The sequence below is a fragment of the Ranitomeya imitator genome, chromosome 2 (genome assembly GCF_032444005.1).
Source record: "Ranitomeya imitator isolate aRanImi1 chromosome 2, aRanImi1.pri, whole genome shotgun sequence".
Taxonomy (NCBI): Eukaryota; Metazoa; Chordata; class Amphibia; order Anura; family Dendrobatidae; genus Ranitomeya; species Ranitomeya imitator.
Window position 1 is genome coordinate 341,665,926 of NC_091283.1, and position 18,649 is coordinate 341,684,574.

General features: G+C 49.2%; 1 protein-coding gene across 1 annotated transcript in view; it reads left to right on the top strand.

Moving 5' to 3' along the window:
- The first annotated feature begins 6,920 nt into the window (after positions 1-6,920).
- The window catches only part of LOC138666512 (zinc finger protein 721-like), a 620,944-nt gene continuing 609,215 nt past the window's right edge, over positions 6,921-18,649 (top strand). Inside the window, exons 1-6 of the mRNA XM_069754726.1 lie at positions 6,921-6,965; positions 11,706-11,852; positions 11,977-12,156; positions 12,240-12,363; positions 12,445-12,542; positions 15,200-15,290. Coding sequence (XP_069610827.1) covers positions 6,939-6,965; positions 11,706-11,852; positions 11,977-12,156; positions 12,240-12,363; positions 12,445-12,542; positions 15,200-15,290 — 667 coding nt within the window. The 5' untranslated portion in view covers positions 6,921-6,938. The remainder of the gene's footprint in view (positions 6,966-11,705; positions 11,853-11,976; positions 12,157-12,239; positions 12,364-12,444; positions 12,543-15,199; positions 15,291-18,649) is intronic.

Here is an 18,649-nt window from a genome sequence, read left to right on the forward strand (position 1 = left end):
CTGCGGGTGGAGGTCGGTGCTGGAGGCTCCATTATTCTCTATGTGGAGTGTGGCTCTGCAGGTGGAGGTCATTCTCTATGTGGAGTGCGGCTCTGCGGGTGGAGGTCGGCGCTGGAGACTCCATTATTCTCTATATGGAGTGCGGCTCTGCGGGTGGAGGTCGGTGCTGGAGGCTCCATTATTCTCTATGTGGAGTGTGGCTCTGCGGGTGGAGGTCGGTGCTGGAGGCTCCGTTATTCTCTATGTGGAGTGCGGCTCTGCGGGTGGAGGTAGGTGCTGGAGGCTCCGTTATTCTCTATGTGGAGTGCGGTTCTGCGGGTGGAGGTCGGTGCTGGAGGCTCCATTATTCTCTATGTGGAGTGCGGTTCTGCGGGTGGAGGTCGGTGCTGGAGGCTCCATTATTCTCTATATGGAGTGTGGCACTGTGGGTGGAGGTCGGTGCTGGAGGCTCCATTATTCTCTATGTGGAGTGCGGCTCTGCGGGTGGAGGTCGGTGCTGGAGGCTCCATTATTCTCTATGTGGAGTGTGGCTCTGCGGGTGGAGGTCGGTGCTGGAGGCTCCATTATTCTCTATGTGGAGTGTGGCTCTGCAGGTGGAGGTCATTCTCTCTGTGGAGTGCGGCTCTGCGAGTGGAGGTCGGTGCTGGAGGCTCCATTATTCTCTATATGGAGTGCGGCTCTGCGGGTGGAGGTCGGTGCTGGAGGCTCCATTATTCTCTATGTGGAGTGTGGCTCTGCGGGTGGAGGTAGGTGCTGGAGGCTCCATTATTCTCTATGTGGAGTGTGGCTCTGCGGGTGGAGGTCGGTGCTGGAGGCTCCATTATTCCCTATGTGGAGTGTGGCTCTGCGGGTGGAGGTCGGTGCTGGAGGCCCCATTATTCTCTATGTGGAGTGCGGCTCTGCTGGTGGAGGTCTGTGCTGGAGGCTCCATTATTCTCTATGTGGAGTGTGGCTCTGCGGGTGGAGGTCGGTGCTGGAGGCTCCATTATTCTCTATGTGGAGTGCGGCTCTGCGGGTGGAGATCGGTGCTGGAGGCTCCATTATTCTCTATGTGGAGTGCGGGTGGAGGTCGGTGCTGGAGGCTCCATTATTCTCTATGTGGAGTGTGGCTCTGCGGGTGGAGGTCGGTGCTGGAGGCTCCATTATTCTCTATGTGGAGTGCGGCTCTGCGGGTGGAGGTCGGTGCTGGAGGCTCCATTATTCTCTATGTGGAGTGCGGCTCTGCGGGTGGAGGTCGGTGCTGGAGGCTCCATTATTCTCTATGTGGAGTGCGGCTCTGCGGGTGGAGGTCGGTGCTGAAGGCTCCATTATTCTCTATGTGGAGTGCGGCTCTGCGGGTGGAGGTCGGTGCTGGAGGCTCCATTATTCTCTATGTGGAGTGCGGCTCTGCGGGTGGAGGTCGGTGCTGAAGGCTCCATTATTCTCTATGTGGAGTGTGGCTCTGCGGGTGGAGGTCGGTGCTGGAGGCTCCATTATTCTCTATGTGGAGTGCGGCTCTGCGGTGGAGGTCGGTGCTGGAGGCTCCATTATTCTCTATGTGGAGTGCGGCTCTGCGGGTGGAGGTCGGTGCTGGAGGCTCCATTATTCTCTATGTGGAGTGTGGCTCTGCGGGTGGAGGTCGGTGCTGGAGGCTCCATTATTCTCTATGTGGAGTGCGGCTCTGCGGGTGGAGGTCGGTGCTGGAGGCTCCATTATTCTCTATGTGGAGTGCGGCTCTGCGGTGGAGGTCGGTGCTGGAGGCTCCATTATTCTCTATGTGGAGTGCGGCTCTGCGGGTGGAGGTCGGTGCTGAAGGCTCCATTATTCTCTATGTGGAGTGTGGCTCTGCAGGTGGAGGTCGGTGCTGGAGGCTCCATTATTCTCTATGTGGAGTGTGGCTCTGCAGGTGGAGGTCATTCTCTCTGTGGAGTGCGGCTCTGCGAGTGGAGGTCGGTGCTGGAGGCTCCATTATTCTCTATATGGAGTGCGGCTCTGCGGGTGGAGGTCGGTGCTGGAGGCTCCATTATTCTCTCTGTGGAGTGCGGCTCTGCGGGTGGAGGTCGGTGCTGGAGGCTCCATTATTCTCTATGTGGAGTGTGGCTCTGCAGGTGGAGGTCATTCTCTATGTGGAGTGCGGCTCTGCGGGTGGAGGTCGGCGCTGGAGACTCCATTATTCTCTATATGGAGTGCGGCTCTGCGGGTGGAGGTCGGTGCTGGAGGCTCCATTATTCTCTATGTGGAGTGTGGCTCTGCGGGTGGAGGTCGGTGCTGGAGGCTCCGTTATTCTCTATGTGGAGTGCGGCTCTGCGGGTGGAGGTAGGTGCTGGAGGCTCCGTTATTCTCTATGTGGAGTGCGGTTCTGCGGGTGGAGGTCGGTGCTGGAGGCTCCATTATTCTCTATGTGGAGTGCGGTTCTGCGGGTGGAGGTCGGTGCTGGAGGCTCCATTATTCTCTATATGGAGTGTGGCACTGTGGGTGGAGGTCGGTGCTGGAGGCTCCATTATTCTCTATGTGGAGTGCGGCTCTGCGGGTGGAGGTCGGTGCTGGAGGCTCCATTATTCTCTATGTGGAGTGTGGCTCTGCGGGTGGAGGTCGGTGCTGGAGGCTCCATTATTCTCTATGTGGAGTGTGGCTCTGCAGGTGGAGGTCATTCTCTCTGTGGAGTGCGGCTCTGCGAGTGGAGGTCGGTGCTGGAGGCTCCATTATTCTCTATATGGAGTGCGGCTCTGCGGGTGGAGGTCGGTGCTGGAGGCTCCATTATTCTCTATGTGGAGTGTGGCTCTGCGGGTGGAGGTAGGTGCTGGAGGCTCCATTATTCTCTATGTGGAGTGTGGCTCTGCGGGTGGAGGTCGGTGCTGGAGGCTCCATTATTCTCTATGTGGAGTGTGGCTCTGCGGGTGGAGGTCGGTGCTGGAGGCCCCATTATTCTCTATGTGGAGTGCGGCTCTGCTGGTGGAGGTCTGTGCTGGAGGCTCCATTATTCTCTATGTGGAGTGTGGCTCTGCGGGTGGAGGTCGGTGCTGGAGGCTCCATTATTCTCTATGTGGAGTGCGGCTCTGCGGGTGGAGATCGGTGCTGGAGGCTCCATTATTCTCTATGTGGAGTGCGGGTGGAGGTCGGTGCTGGAGGCTCCATTATTCTCTATGTGGAGTGTGGCTCTGCGGGTGGAGGTCGGTGCTGGAGGCTCCATTATTCTCTATGTGGAGTGCGGCTCTGCGGGTGGAGGTCGGTGCTGGAGGCTCCATTATTCTCTATGTGGAGTGCGGCTCTGCGGTGGAGGTCGGTGCTGGAGGCTCCATTATTCTCTATGTGGAGTGCGGCTCTGCGGGTGGAGGTCGGTGCTGGAGGCTCCATTATTCTCTATGTGGAGTGCGGCTCTGCGGGTGGAGGTCGGTGCTGAAGGCTCCATTATTCTCTATGTGGAGTGTGGCTCTGCAGGTGGAGGTCGGTGCTGGAGGCTCCATTATTCTCTATGTGGAGTGTGGCTCTGCAGGTGGAGGTCATTCTCTCTGTGGAGTGCGGCTCTGCGAGTGGAGGTCGGTGCTGGAGGCTCCATTATTCTCTATATGGAGTGCGGCTCTGCGGGTGGAGGTCGGTGCTGGAGGCTCCATTATTCTCTCTGTGGAGTGCGGCTCTGCGGGTGGAGGTCGGTGCTGGAGGCTCCATTATTCTCTATGTGGAGTGTGGCTCTGCAGGTGGAGGTCATTCTCTATGTGGAGTGCGGGTGGAGGTCGGTGCTGGAGGCCCCATTATTCTCTATGTGGAGTGCGGCTCTGCGGGTGGAGGTCGGTGCTGGAGGCTCCATTATTCTCTATGTGGAGTGCGGTTCTGCGGGTGGAGGTCGGTGCTGGAGGCTCCATTATTCTCTATGTGGAGTGTGGCTCTGCAGGTGGAGGTCATTCTCTATGTGGAGTGCGGGTGGAGGTCGGTGCTGGAGGCCCCATTATTCTCTATGTGGAGTGCGGCTCTGCGGGTGGAGGTCGGTGCTGGAGGCTCCATTATTCTCTATGTGGAGTGCGGTTCTGCGGGTGGAGGTAGGTGCTGGAGGCTCCATTTTTCTCTATGTGGAGTGCGGCTCTGCGAGTCGAGGTCGGTGCTGGAGGCTCCATTATTCTCTATGTGGAGTGTTGCTCTGCGGGTGGAGGTCGGTGCTGGAGGCTCCGTTATTCTCTATGTGGAGTGCGGCTCTGCGGGTGGAGGTAGGTGCTGGAGGCTCCGTTATTCTCTATGTGGAGTGCGGTTCTGCGGGTGGAGGTCGGTGCTGGAGGCTCCATTATTCTCTATGTGGAGTGCGGTTCTGCGGGTGGAGGTCGGTGCTGGCGGCTCCATTATTCTCTATGTGGAGTGCGGCTCTGCGGGTGGAGGTTGGTGCTGGAGGCTCTATTATTCTCTATGTGGAGTGCGGCTCTGCGGGTGGAGGTCGGTGCTGGAGGCTCCATTATCCTCTATGTGGAGTGCGGCTCTGCGAGTCGAGGTCGGTGCTGGAGGCTCCATTATTCTCTATGTGGAGTGCGGCTCTGCGGGTGGAGGTCGGTGCTGGAGGCTCCATTATTCTCTATATGGAGTGTGGCACTGTGGGTGGAGGTCGGTGCTGGAGGCTCCATTATTCTCTATGTGGAGTGCGGCTCTGCGGGTGGAGGTCGGTGCTGGAGGCTCCATTATTCTCTATGTGGAGTGCGGCTCTGCGGGTGGAGGTCGGTGCTGGAGGCTCCATTATTCTCTATGTGGAGTGTGGCTCTGCGGGTGGAGGTCGGTGCTGGAGGCTCCATTATTCTCTATGTGGAGTGTGGCTCTGCGGGTGGAGGTCGGTGCTGGAGGCTCCGTTATTCTCTATGTGGAGGTCGGTGCTGGAGGCTCCGATATTCTCTATGTGGAGTGCGGCTCTGCGGGTGGAGGTTCCATTATTCTCTATGTGGAGTGCGGTTCTGCGGGTGGAGGCAGGTGCTGGAGGCTTCATTATTCTCTATGTGGAGTGCGGCTGTGCGGGTGGAGGTTCCATTATTCTCTATGTGGAGTGCGGTTCTGCGGGTGGAGGTCGGTGCTGGAGGCTTCATTATTCTCTATGGGGAGTGCGGCTCTGCGGGTGGAGGTCGGTGCTGGAGGCTTCATTATTCTCTATGTGGAGGTCGGTGCTGGAGGCTCCGTTATTCTCTATGTGGAGTGCGGCTCTGCGGGTGGAGGTCGGTGCTGGAGGCTTCATTATTCTCTATGTGGAGGTCGGTGCTGGAGGCTCCATTATTCTCTATGTGGAGTGCTGCTCTGCGGGTGGAGGTCGGTGCTGGAGGCTCCATTATTCTCTATGTGGAGTGCGGCTCTGTGGGTGGAGGTCGGTGCTGGAGGCTCCATTATTCTCTATGTGGAGTGTGGCTCTGCGGGTGGAGGTCGGTGCTGGAGGCTCCATTATTCTCTATGTGGAGGTAGGTGCTGGAGGCTCCGTTATTCTCTATGTGGAGGTCGGTGCTGGAGGCTCCGATATTCTCTATGTGGAGTGCGGCTCTGTGGGTGGAGGTCGGTGCTGGAGGCTCCATTATTCTCTATGTGGAGTGCGGCTCTGCGGGTGGAGGTCGGTGCTGGAGGCTCCATTATTCTCTATGTGGTGTGCGGCTCTGCGGGTGGAGGTAGGTGCTGGAGGCTCCATTATTCTCTATGTGGAGTGTGGCTCTGCGGGTGGAGGTCGGTGCTGGAGGCTCCGTTATTCTCTATGTGGATTGTGGGTGGAGGTTGGTGCTGGAGGCTCCATTATTCTCTATGTGGAGTGCGGCTCTGCGGGTGGAGGTAGGTGCTGGAGGCTCCATTATTCTCTATGTGGAGTGTGGGTGGAGGTTGGTGCTGGAGGCTCCATTATTCTCTATGTGGAGTGCGGCTCTGCAGGTGGAGGTCGGTGCTGGAGGCTCCATTATTCTCTATGTGGAGTGCGGCTCTGCGGGTGGAGGTCGGTGCTGGAGGCTCCATTATTCTCTATGTGGAGTGCGGCTCTGTGGGTGGAGGTCGGTGCTGGGGGCTCCATTATTCTCTATGTGGAGTGCGGCTCTGCGTGTGGAGGTCGGTGCTGGAGGCTCCATTATTCTCTATGTGGAGTGCGGCTCTGCGGGTGGAGGTCGGTGCTGGAGGCTCCATTATTCTCTATGTGGAGTGCGGCTCTGCGGGTGGAGGTAGGTGCTGGAGGCTCCATTATTCTCTATGTGGAGTGTGGCTCTGCGGGTGGAGGTCGGTGCTGGAGGCTCCATTATTCTCTATGTGGAGTGCGGCTCTGCGGGTGGAGGTCGGTGCTGGAGGCTCCATTATTCTCTATGTGGAGTGCGGCTCTGCGGGTGGAGGTCGGTGCTGGAGGCTCCATTATTCTCTATGTGGAGTGCGGCTCTGTGGGTGGAGGTCGGTGCTGGAGGCTCCATTATTCTCTATGTGGAGGTCGGTGCTGGAGGCTCCGTTATTCTCTATGTGGAGTGCGGCTCTGTGGGTGGAGGTCGGTGCTGGAGGCTCCATTATTCTCTATGTGGAGTGTGGCTCTGCGGGTGGAGGTCGGTGCTGGAGGCTCCATTATTCTCTATGTGGAGGTCGGTGCTGGAGGCTCCGTTATTCTCTATGTGGAGTGTGGCTCTGCGGGTGGAGGTCGGTGCTGGAGGCTCCGTTATTCTCTATGTGGATTGTGGGTGGAGGTCGGTGCTGGAGGCTCCATTATTCTCTATGTGGAGTGCGGCTCTGCGGGTGGAGGTTGGTGCTGGAGGCTCCATTATTCTCTATGTGGAGTGCGGCTCTGCGGGTGGAGGTCTGTGCTGGAGGCTCCATTATTCTCTATGTGGAGTGCGGCTCTGCGGGTGGAGGTAGGTGCTGGAGGCTCCATTATTCTCTATGTGGAGTGTGGCTCTGTGGGTGGAGGTTGGTGCTGGAGGTTCCATTATTCTCTATGTGGAGTGCGGCTCTGCGGGTGGAGGTTGGTGCTGGAGGCTCCATTATTCTCTATGTGGAGTGCGGCTCTGCGGGTGGAGGTCTGTGCTGGAGGCTCCATTATTCTCTATGTGGAGTGCGGCTCTGCGGGTGGAGGTAGGTGCTGGAGGCTCCATTATTCTCTATGTGGAGTGTGGCTCTGTGGGTGGAGGTTGGTGCTGGAGGCTCCATTATTCTCTATATGGAGTGCGGCTCTGTGGGTGGAGGTTGGTGCTGGAGGCTCCATTATTCTGTATGTGGAGTGCGGCTCTGCGGGTGGAGGTAGGTGCTGGAGGCTCCATTATTCTCTGTGGAGTGTGGCTCTGCGGGTGGAGGTAGGTGCTGGAGGCTCCATTATTCTCTATGTGGAGTGTGGCTCTGTGGGTGGAGGTTGGTGCTGGAGGCTCCATTATTCTCTATGTGGAGTGTGGCTCTGTGGGTGGAGGTTGGTGCTGGAGGCTCCATTATTCTCTCTGTGGAGTGCGGCTCTGCGGGTGGAGGTCGGTGCTGGAGGCTCCATTATTCTCTATGTGGAGTGCGGCTCTGCGGGTGGAGGTCGGTGCTGGTGGCTCCATTATTCTCTATGTGGAGTGCGGCTCTGCGGGTAGAGGTTGGTGCTGGAGGCTCCATTATTCTCTATGTGGAGTGTGGCTCTGTGGGTGGAGGTAGGTGCTGGAGGCTCTATTATTCTCTATGTGGAGTGTGGCTCTGCGGGTGGAGGTCGGTGCTGGAGGCTCCATTATTCTCTATGTGGAGTGTGGCTCTGCGGGTGGAGGTCGGGGCTGGAGGCTCCATTATTCTCTATGTGGAGTGCGGCTCTGCGGGTGGAGGTCAGTGCTGGAGGCTCCATTATTCTCTATGTGGAGTGTGGCTCTGTGGGTGGAGGTCGGTGCTGGAGGCTCCATTATTCTCTATGTGGAGTGCGGCTCTGCGGGTGGAGGTCGGTGCTGGAGGCTCCATTATTCTCTATGTGGAGTGTGGCTCTGCGGGTGGAGGTCGGTGCTGGAGGCTCCATTATTCTCTATGTGGAGTGCGGCTCTGCGGGTGGAGGTCGGTGCTGCAGGCTCCATTATTCTCTGTGGAGTGTGGCTCTGCGGGTGGAGGTCGGGGCTGGAGGCTCCATTATTCTCTATGTGGAGTGCGGCTCTGCGGGTGGAGGTCGGTGCTGGAGGCTCCATTATTCTCTATGTGGAGTGTGGCTCTGCGGGTGGAGGTCGGTGCTGGAGGCTCCGTTATTCTCTTTGTGGAGTGCGGCTCTGCGGGTGGAGGTCGGTGCTGGAGGCTCCATTATTCTCTATGTGGAGTGTGGCTCTGCGGGTGGAGGTCGGTGCTGGAGGCTCCGTTATTCTCTATGTGGAGTGTGGCTCTGCGGGTGGAGGTCGGTGCTGGAGGCTCCATTATTCTCTATGTGGAGGTCGGTGCTGGAGGCTCCATTATTCTCTATGTGGAGTGTGGCTCTGCGGGTGGAGGTCGGGGCTGGAGGCTCCGTTATTCTCTATGTGGAGTGCGGCTCTGCGGTGGAGAGATGTGGAGATTCCCCATTACTGGTGCATTAATACTAGGAATATATTGCACATGAGATATCGCAGCCAATTCCCTGGAAACACAGAATTAGAAATGATTCTTTCTCCCCAGTTTCTATAGGACTTAATACATTCCTGATTCCGGAGAGTAATAGAAATACGGCAGAAAACAGGAAGAAAGTTCAGAGAAGAAGCTTCATAGAGAGACATTGAAGTTACAGACACCTTTTAACCCTTTAGGAGAAAGTGATTCCAGCACTTTACCAAGTAAAGACCCCAATATCCACAGGTGTCCCCTCTAATTGGGGGGAAACTATCACCTCTAATAATCCTCGGACAGTTCTGACAAACACGGAAAAGTGCCCCTTTATGGAGGTGACAGAAAGTCTGTTTAGTCACTTTAGCTTCATAGCATCAGCTCTAATCCAATGGGGAGAGAGCGATTTACCCTGAAGAGTCACAGATTGTGGGGTTGTTATAAATGTTATATTATTATTTATTTGTATAGCACCATTGACTCCATGGTGCTGTACATAAAACAGGGTTACATAAAAATTACAGATATCACTTACAGTAAGCAAACTAACAATGACAGACTGATAGAGGGGCGAGGTCCCTGCCCTTGCGGACTTACATTCTACAGGATGGTGTGGAAGGAGACAGTAGGTTGGGGGGTTGCAGCAGCTCCGGTGTTGGTGAGGTGCTAGTGGTGAGGAGGCAGCGGGGTCATTGCAGGCTGTAAGCTTTCTTGAAGAGATGGGTTTTCAGGTTCCATATGAAGGATCCAAATGTGTTTGATCGTCGGATGTGTTGGGGCATAGAATTCCAGAGGATGGGGGATATTCGGAAAAAGTCTTGGAGGCCATTAGGTGAGGAGCGAATAAGTGTGGAGGAGAGAAGGAGGTCTTGGGAGGACCGGAGATTACGTGAGGGAAGATATCAGGAGATTAGGTCAGAGATATATGGAGGAGACAGGTTGCGGATGGCTTTGTAGGTCAGTATTGGTCATTTGAAATTGGATACGCTGAGGGAATGGGAGCCAGGAAAGAGATTTGCAGAGGGGAGAAGTGGAGGAGTAGTGAGGAGAGAGAAGAATTCGTCGGGCAGCAGAGTTAAGGATGGACTGGAGAGGTGAGAGAGTGGTAGCAGAGAGGCCACAGAAAAGGATGTTGCAGTAGTCGAGGCAAAAGACATGATGAGGGCATGCACAAGCATTTTAGTAGATTGAGAGTTGAGGAAAGGATGGATTCTGGAAATATTTTTGAGTTTTAGGCGAAGAGGTGGCGAGAGCTTGGACGTGCAACTTGAAGGACAGGGCGTAGTCGAGGATTACTCCGAGGCAGAGGACTTTCGGTATGTGATGTCATTTATTGTGATAGATGAGGTAAGGAATAACTGTGAGATGAAGGAAAGATAATTAGTTCAGTTTTGTCCACATTGAGTTTGAGGAAGCGAGAGGAGAACAAGGATATGGCTGATGGACACTCTGGGATTCTGGACAGCATATAGGTGACGTCTGGGCCAGAGAGGTATATCTGAATGTCATCAGCATAAAGGTGGTACTGGAATCCATGGAACTTTATGAGTTGTCCCAGGCCAAGTGTATAGATTGAGAAGAGTAGGGGTCCTAGAACAGAGCCTTGGGGGACTCCAACAGAGAGGGTGGGATGAGGAGGTAGTGTTGGGAGTGGGAGACCCTGAATGTGCTGTTGGAAAGGTATGAGGAGATCCAGGATAGGGCAAAGTCTTTGATGCCAAAAGAGGAGAGGATCTGTAAAAGGATGTGATGTCGTCTAGTGCACAAGTATTGAGGTGTAAATAGGAGAGAAGACAATTAAGCTGGCCTTCAGTGATGTTGGAGAGGGAGGTTATGGGGAAGGGCATTGGTCTGGTATACAAAGGGGTTGTGGTGGTTGAAAAATAAAGACTTGCCTTGTTTGGTCGATCTTATTTTTGAAGTGTGTGGCAAAGTCCCCAGCAGAGATAAAGGAGGTTGGAGGGGGCAGCAGCGGTGGACAGAGGAGAGGGTTAAAAGTTTTGAATAACCGTTTCAATGACATTCAGTGCCTGGTCCATAAGCAGAGGGACACTATTTTATGACAGCAGGGAAGCCTCTCATCCAGGATTTAACTTCTATGTGCTGCAGAACTACAAGTGCAGGTTTGTTTTTTTTTGTGGCGGAAACATTCTAGTATGGTGTTCAATTCTTGGCCCCCAAACACAGTATAATGTTCCCACAGTACCGAAATCCCCATTTATTTATTTTTTTGGGGGGGTAAAGGAACATTTAAAAAAAAAAAAAAAAAAAACACATCATTTCCACAAGGAAAAAAACATATTACTTGAAGATATTGGCATCAAATATCTCCTGTCTTGAACTTCTAAAAGTAAAAGCTTTTATAAAAGCCTTAAACTTCTGTGTGTGAATCAGATTACATTCTGGGGAAGACGGGAAACCTTCATATAGACGGCCAGTGGTGATGGAGTCTGTGACCGACTGTGGCCAAATATGTTTCTAGATCTGTTTTAGAAGATGAAGATGTCGTCCTCATCATGAAGTAGTTATTTCTCCTGTCACGTGTAATGAATATCTCCTGCAGTATTGCTAATGCCGATTCCACGATTCCAGCGTCGGTAAATGTGACGAGAATTGGCATAATGGAAGATTAGTCTATGAGAAACGTGTTCAGCTGCCGACTCCGAGGAAGAAACTGCTTGTTGTCTGTGGCCTAAAATATATAGATTCTCATAGAAGATGTCAGGGAAAAACGCAGTATGTTGTAAAATAATACAAATACCATTGCTGCTTGGGTCCCCACCAGTCTCTGTATTTCATGGTCAGTCTTAACGAACTTGTGATTCCTAGAGCTAATCAGTTGCTGATGCAGTGAGCAACATAACCAGTGATTAGGAAAATGGAGGAGATGTCTAATGGCTCATGCTTACCTGCGAGAAACTCAGATGAGTCTCGCATATTAATACCCGGCGCTACTGCCGGCACTCAGATCGGAGCGTGCAGCCGCATAGGAATACATGCATCCTCACGCTCCGCTCCTGAGTGCCAGCAGCAGTGCCGGGTATTGACATGCGAGACTCATCCGAGTTTCTCGCAGGTGAGTATGAGCCCTTGGTCAGCAACTCAACATGTGTTCTAGTCACATACAAGACTAGAGAATACAACATCTACACGTTCTATCTCTTCATATGTTTCTCTTATTATCTCCAGTATTTGTATTACAGGATTTTTAAGATGTTACATCGGCTCATCTTCTCATTCAGGTCTCTACAATATTGGATCCTCAAAGTGAAGATCTATCAAAGAGAATCTTTTTGACTTGCCCATCAAGAATAGATATCGACAGAGACAAGATGGCGGAGAGGATATTACACCTCACCCTAGAGATCCTCTTCCGGCTTACTGGAGAGGTGAGAGATTCAGATGACGTCACATTACATCATTGTCTATGGGAATCACAGCTGGACAGAACTGGAGAAGTGAGGACTCTGGAAATGTCTGTAATGAGATTTATTGATGTCTCTCCATTACCAGGATTACACAGTAGTGAAGAAGACCTCTAGTGAGTACTCTCAGGACCCTGTGTCTGAGGAATGGGGAAGACCCCTGAGCCCAATCACGGGACCTCCACCTCACACCCTGATACATGAAGGCATCAATGACCAGAAGATCCTAGAACTCATCTACAAGATGATTGAGCTGCTGACTGGAGAGGTGACACTGCTGGGAATGCTGGGACATTATACAATAACGCTATGAAGGGATCAGGGGGATGATGGTATCATTGTGTGTGTCAGGTTCATATAAGGTGTCAGGATGTCGCTGTCTATTTCTCCATGGAGGAGTGTGAGTATTTAGAAGGACACAAAGATCTGTACAAGGACGTCATGATGGAGGTTTCCCAGACACTCGCATCTCTAGGTAATAGGCAGGACTAAATACATACGGACTATAATTATGTATGTTATGACTGATTTCAGTACCTGTATTTGTTTCCTCCAGATCAATACAGTAAGAGGACAACACCAGAGAGATGTCCCAGTCCTCTTCTTTCACAGGATTGTAAACAAGAAGATCCCAATGTTCCTCAGGATCATCAGGTAGATGGAGAGGTGTCATGAGATCTCCCCTATGATGTGTAGACGGCTGTGAAGGTCTCGTGTTCAGTCTTGTTTTATCTACAAGTATTCCATGTTTTATCAGAAAAAAGAAAGGGATTGAGTTCCAGCTCCTAAAAAAATCTGTTTATTGAATCCAAACATAAAAAACAAATGTCCATGGTGTACAGACTCCCTCCGGTATGTGCCTGAAGCAACAGAGGCTATACGGCAACGCGTTTCGATCAGAGTGATCTTTATCAAAGCCATACCTTGATCTGGCTGTGCTCCTCTACATGAGGAAACTCATCCAACCAGAACACTTGTGTAAATCACATCACAATTTGAAAGGTCCTTCCTTAAAACCAATGCTAAACATAGATTAAAATATGCACCTCAGATTCAACAAAAATGCAGCATAATTTAATTTCTCTTATTTGGTCCCGTTGGGACACGAGTATTTAGTTGGAGAATCCAATATGCTTCTCGCGTAAGGAGACGGCGCCTAATATCTCCACCGCGAGGAGACATAATAACCTGTTCTATTCCCTGGACCTGGAAACATGTTGTACTACGTGCATGGTGCGTAACAAAGTGTTATGACGCTGCCGATATGTTTCTGTTTCCACTAAGCGTATTGCCTATTTCATACAAATGTTCTCTAATGCGTGTTTTTAATTTCCTGGTCGTGCAACCCACATAGGACAGGTTACACTCTTTGCACTCAATTTTGTACACTATATTGGTTGAATTGCAGTTAATATACTGCTTTATATCAAATTTAATTGTTCCATCCGCATTTTGAAAAGTTTTAGCGACAATAGCAAATTTACAAGTACTACAATTGTTTGTACCGCATCTGAAAAACCCTAAATAATTTAACCAGGTTTTTGTGGATTTAGTCTTGTCAGAGCAAAACATGCTAGGAGCGATCTTGTTGCCAATTGTCTGAGCTCTTCTAGACACCACATTTATACCAAAATTCAGTATATCATACAATTGTTGATCTTCATATAGGATGGGCAAATATTTATGAATGATATCTTTAATTTTGGTAAATTGTGGGCTATATTGGAAACATATATATGGCTTTTTCTCCATTTCTAAACTACTGTTTTTTTGAGATGTTACCAACTCTTTGCGATCTTTTCCATCCACAATCCTTTTTCCCCGATTGATTGTCCACTGAGGATATTTGCGATATTTTAATTTATTTGCCATCTGACCAAATTCTCCCTTTAGATCCCCTTCCAAACTACAATTTCGCTTGATCCTGGTGAACTCACCCACCGGGATTGACTTGATCGTGTGCTTACTGTGGCTACTGTTGGCATGCAATATAGTGTTGCCTCTCACTGGCTTATGATGTGTTTTAGTAATAATATTCTGATCTATATGTCCTGTGAGTTCCATGTCCAAGAAAGAGATACTCACATTATCTAAAAAAAAAAACAGTAGTTTAGAAATGGAGAAAAAGCCATATATATGTTTCCAATATAGCCCACAATTTACCAAAATTAAAGATATCATTCATAAATATTTGCCCATCCTATATGAAGATCAACAATTGTATGATATACTGAATTCTGGTATAAATGTGGTGTCTAGAAGAGCTCCGACAATTGGCAACAAGATAGCTCCTAGCATGTTTTGCTCTGACAAAACTAAATCCACAAAAACCTGGTTAAATTATTCAGGGTATTTCAGATGCGGTACAAACAATTGTAGTACTTGTAAATTTGCTATTGTCGCAAAAACTTTTCAAAATGCGGATGGAGCAATTAAATTTGATATAAAGCAGTATATTAACTGCAATTCAACCAACATAGTGTACAAAATTGAGTGCAAAGAGTGTAACCTGTCCTATGTGGGTTACACGACCAGGAAATTAAAAACACGCATTAGAGAACATTTGTACGACATAGGCAATACGCTTTGTGGAAACAGAAACATATCGGCAGCGTCAAAACACTTTGTTACGCACCATGCACGTAGTACAACATGTTTCCAGGTCCAGGGAATAGAACGGGTTAATATGTCTCCTCGCGGCGGAGATATTAGGCGCCGTCTCCTTACGCGAGAAGCATATTGGATTTTCCAACTAAATACTCGTGTCCCAACGGGACTAAATAAGAGAAATGAAATTATGCTGCATTGTTGAATCTGAGGTGCATATTTTAATCTATGTTTATATGTTTAGCATTGGTTTTAAGGAAGGACCTTTCAAATTGTGATGTGATTTACACAAGTGTTCTGGTTGGATGAGTTTCCTCATAAAGAGGAGCACAGCCAGATCAAGGTATGGGTTTGATAAAGATCACTCTGATCGAAACACGTTGCCGTATAGCCTCTGTTGCTTCAGGCACATACCGGAGGGAGTCTGTACACCATGGACATTTGATTTTTATGTTTGGATTCAATAAACAGATTTTTTTTTTAGGAGCTGGAACTCAATCCCTTTCTTTTTCCTGATGAAAATTACGTCTGCCTGCAGCGGAGTTCCGTGCACCTGCGGTGGTTACTGGTGAGCTGGTTACAAATCTTTCTTTATATTCCATGTTTTATACTTGCGTAATGAGAACGGTGGAGATGGCAGGATTAGAGCTGATCATAGATGTGACTTCTCCATCTGTCTGTGACTGTTACAATATTTGTTTCAGGGGGAAGATCTGACCCATATTAATACTACAGCAACATATGTGAGGGGTGATGAGCGGTGTAAAGAGGAGATTCCTAGATATGATTACCCAGGTGAGTAGTGACCACTAAAGGCGGAGAAATCACAGATTCTTCTCAGTCACCGGCTGTGGCTGCTTTATCGGTGGTGTAGTCCGGCTGTATTACAATCGTGTGATCACCATTTTGCCTCTAGACCACAACATTCTCTTCCATTTGGATATGTTAAAATTACTTTGTGAAATTGTGAAATCCTTTTCCATAGAACTTACAACCTGAAGGATTCACCTACCCCCTTGAATTAGAAGATGCTGACTCTTACCTGCCCAGATCTGTAAACTACAAATGCAAATGACGCTGTACGTAGAATGTGCTGACAAGTTAGAAAATCACTTGAAGGAAAATATTATAATGGGCCTGTAAGAGAAAGTGGAGGGCAATGATGCTGTTGGCTTCCTTGAACTCTGATATCTTGTTGGATGAATCTGCCTTCTCTCCCTTCTGTGCTGCTGAATGTGCTCATATGGTCCCTACAAGTTGAAGTTCAGTCTTTCTGGTCAACTTTGCTTTTATGATCAACAACATTAAATGTGCAGTGAGGGCCAAGTGTGAATTCTGTACAATAACAACAGATATTTTCCTCCAGCATACTATATGTTGGGAGGGCTGAATTAAAGTTACAGATGTGGGCACTAGGTTTGAGCGAAACGGATCGGACAAATTCAAAAGTCGCCAACTTTCGGCAAAGTCGGGTTTCATGAAACCCGACCCGATCCTAGTGTGGGATCGGCCATGTGGTCGGCGATCTTCGCGCCAAAGTCGCGTTTCGCATGACGCGTTTGGCGCCATTTTTTCAGCCAATGAAGGAGCGTGGGCAGCGTGATGACATAGGTCTTAGGGGCATGCACGCCTATCGCCATCTTCTCACTTGTGCGCTGTAGCGATTTGCAATGTGTAACACCAGCATTTCTGTGGAGAGAGAGATTTCCCATTAATTTTGCATTGGGTTTCGTGTTTCGGTCGATCCCAGACTTTTCGTGAAAATCGGCCAATTTTGGGTTTTGCGAAACCCGACTCGACCCTAAAAAAGTAAAAGTCGCTCAACCCTAGTGGGCACCCATAGTGTGGGTGGGAGGGTGCCCACCATATCTCTACCTGCAGAGCTGTCACCGGCATATGTACTGAGAAGACCTGGGATGATGTCATAGTCAGGTGATCATCACATGCTCTGGCTTAAATAGCTCGACTTGAGAGTCCGTGTGGGTTGTGGTTTTTGGAGAGATCAAGTCTCCAAATTGCAGCTCCAGGTGGAGCTGCATATACCTGGTGGTCTGAGCAGGCACATACCTCAGACAAGTGGACTTTGTCTTACGTTATCTTTCTTTTTGTTCACGGTTATGCCAGAAGGCTCTGTTTATTTTGCTAAACCCTGCTATGGTCTATGCTGTCTAGACCAAACCTGCAGGTGATCTACTACAAGAAACGTTCCTGTGTCTACCTTGGGAAGCAGCTGAGTGTGTCATCCCCTCTCAGTGGTTTGGGCACACAGAGAAGATAGTATTCTGCTACAGATGGATCTGGATAAGTTGGAAACTTGGGCTGAAAGGTGGCAGATGAGGTTTAACAATGATAAATGTAAGGTTATACACATGGGAAGAGGGAATCAATATCACCATTACACACTGAACGGGAAACCACTGGGTAAATCTGACAGGGAGAAGGACTTGGGGATCCTAGTTAATGATAAACTTACCTGGAGCAGCCAGTGCCAGGCAGCAGCTGCCAAGGCAAACAGGATCATGGGGTGCATTAAAAGAGGTCTGGATACACATGATGAGAGCATTATACTGCCTCTGTACAAATCCCTAGTTAGACCGCACATGGAGTACTGTGTCCAGTTTTGGGCACCGGTGCTCAGGAAGGATATAATGGAACTAGAGAGAGTACAAAGGAGGGCAACAAAATTAATAAAGGGGATGGGAGAACTACAATACCCAGATAGATTAGCGAAATTAGGATTATTTAGTCTAGAAAAAAGACGATTGAGGGGCGCTCTAATAACCATGTATAAGTATATAAGGGGACAATACAAATATCTCGCTGAGGATCTGTTTATACCAAGGAAGGTGACGGGCACAAGGGGGCATTCTTTGCGTCTGGAGGAGAGAAGGTTTTTCCACCAACATAGAAGAGGATTCTTTACTGTTAGGGCAGTGAGAATCTGGAATTGCTTGCCTGAGGAGGTGGTGATGGCGAACTCAGTCGAGGGGTTCAAGAGAGGCCTGGATGTCTTCCTGGAGCAGAACAATATTGTATCATACAATTATTAGGTTCTGTAGAAGGACGTAGATCTGGGTATTTATTATGATGGAATATAGGCTGAACTGGATGGACAAATGTCTTTTTTCGGCCTTACTAACTATGTTACTATGTTACAGCAAAGCTCAGAAGCAAGGTGGAAATTTCACTTTGTTGGTGGACTGGTTTATTGAAGGCATGTTGCTTTTCAAGAGCTTTTGAGCCACTAATAATGTGGAAACCTCTGTTTTCCACTGACTGGGGACTTGTTTTTTGTGAAATGAATAGAAGTTTTTATTGGTATTATGTTTGTCTACAAATATTTCTTTGTGGCTTTTTATTCCATATTTGAGAGGCAGAATGAACAAACAATTTAACACCAAGCTCTACTGGTTCATCCTATGAGATTTTCTATACAGACAGTTTAAGTAAAAATGTTAAATGAAATTCAAAGATATTTTATTCAAAAATAATAATTGTTTTATATCTTGGCAGATGACTATACCAGAAGATCAGAGGGACAACTTATATCTTCAATTTTTAAATCAGATAATCTTGATATCCCACAGGATGCAATTGATGTGAATACCATTACTCCAGATATAGCATCATCCCTTCACAGCAAAGATCTGTTATCGGATCCTTTGAAACAGGTCCTATCTCCTGATTCACTACCGACTACTAAGGAAAATCAAAGTCACAAAATAATCATTAAAAATGTAAATACTCTTAAATCAAAGAAGCCATTTTCATATTCAGAATATAGAAACCAGTTTCCCATTGACAAGTCTTTTCTTAAACATCCAAAAATTCACTCAGCAGAGAAAAGATTTTCTTGTTCCAAGTGCGTGAAATGTTTTAAGCTCAAGTCACATCTTGTTAGACACCAAAGAACCCACACAGAGGAGAAGCCTTTTTCTTGTTCAGAATGTGGAAAATGTTTTGCAGAGCAATCAGATTTGGTTAGCCACCAGAGAACTCACATGGGGAAGAAGCCATTTTCATGTTCAGAATGTGGAAAATGTTTTACACAGAAATCAGACTTAGTTAAGCACCAGAGAACCCACACAGGGGAAAAGCCTTTTTTATGTCCAGAATGTGGGAAATGTTTTAATCAGAAATCGGCTTTGGTTACC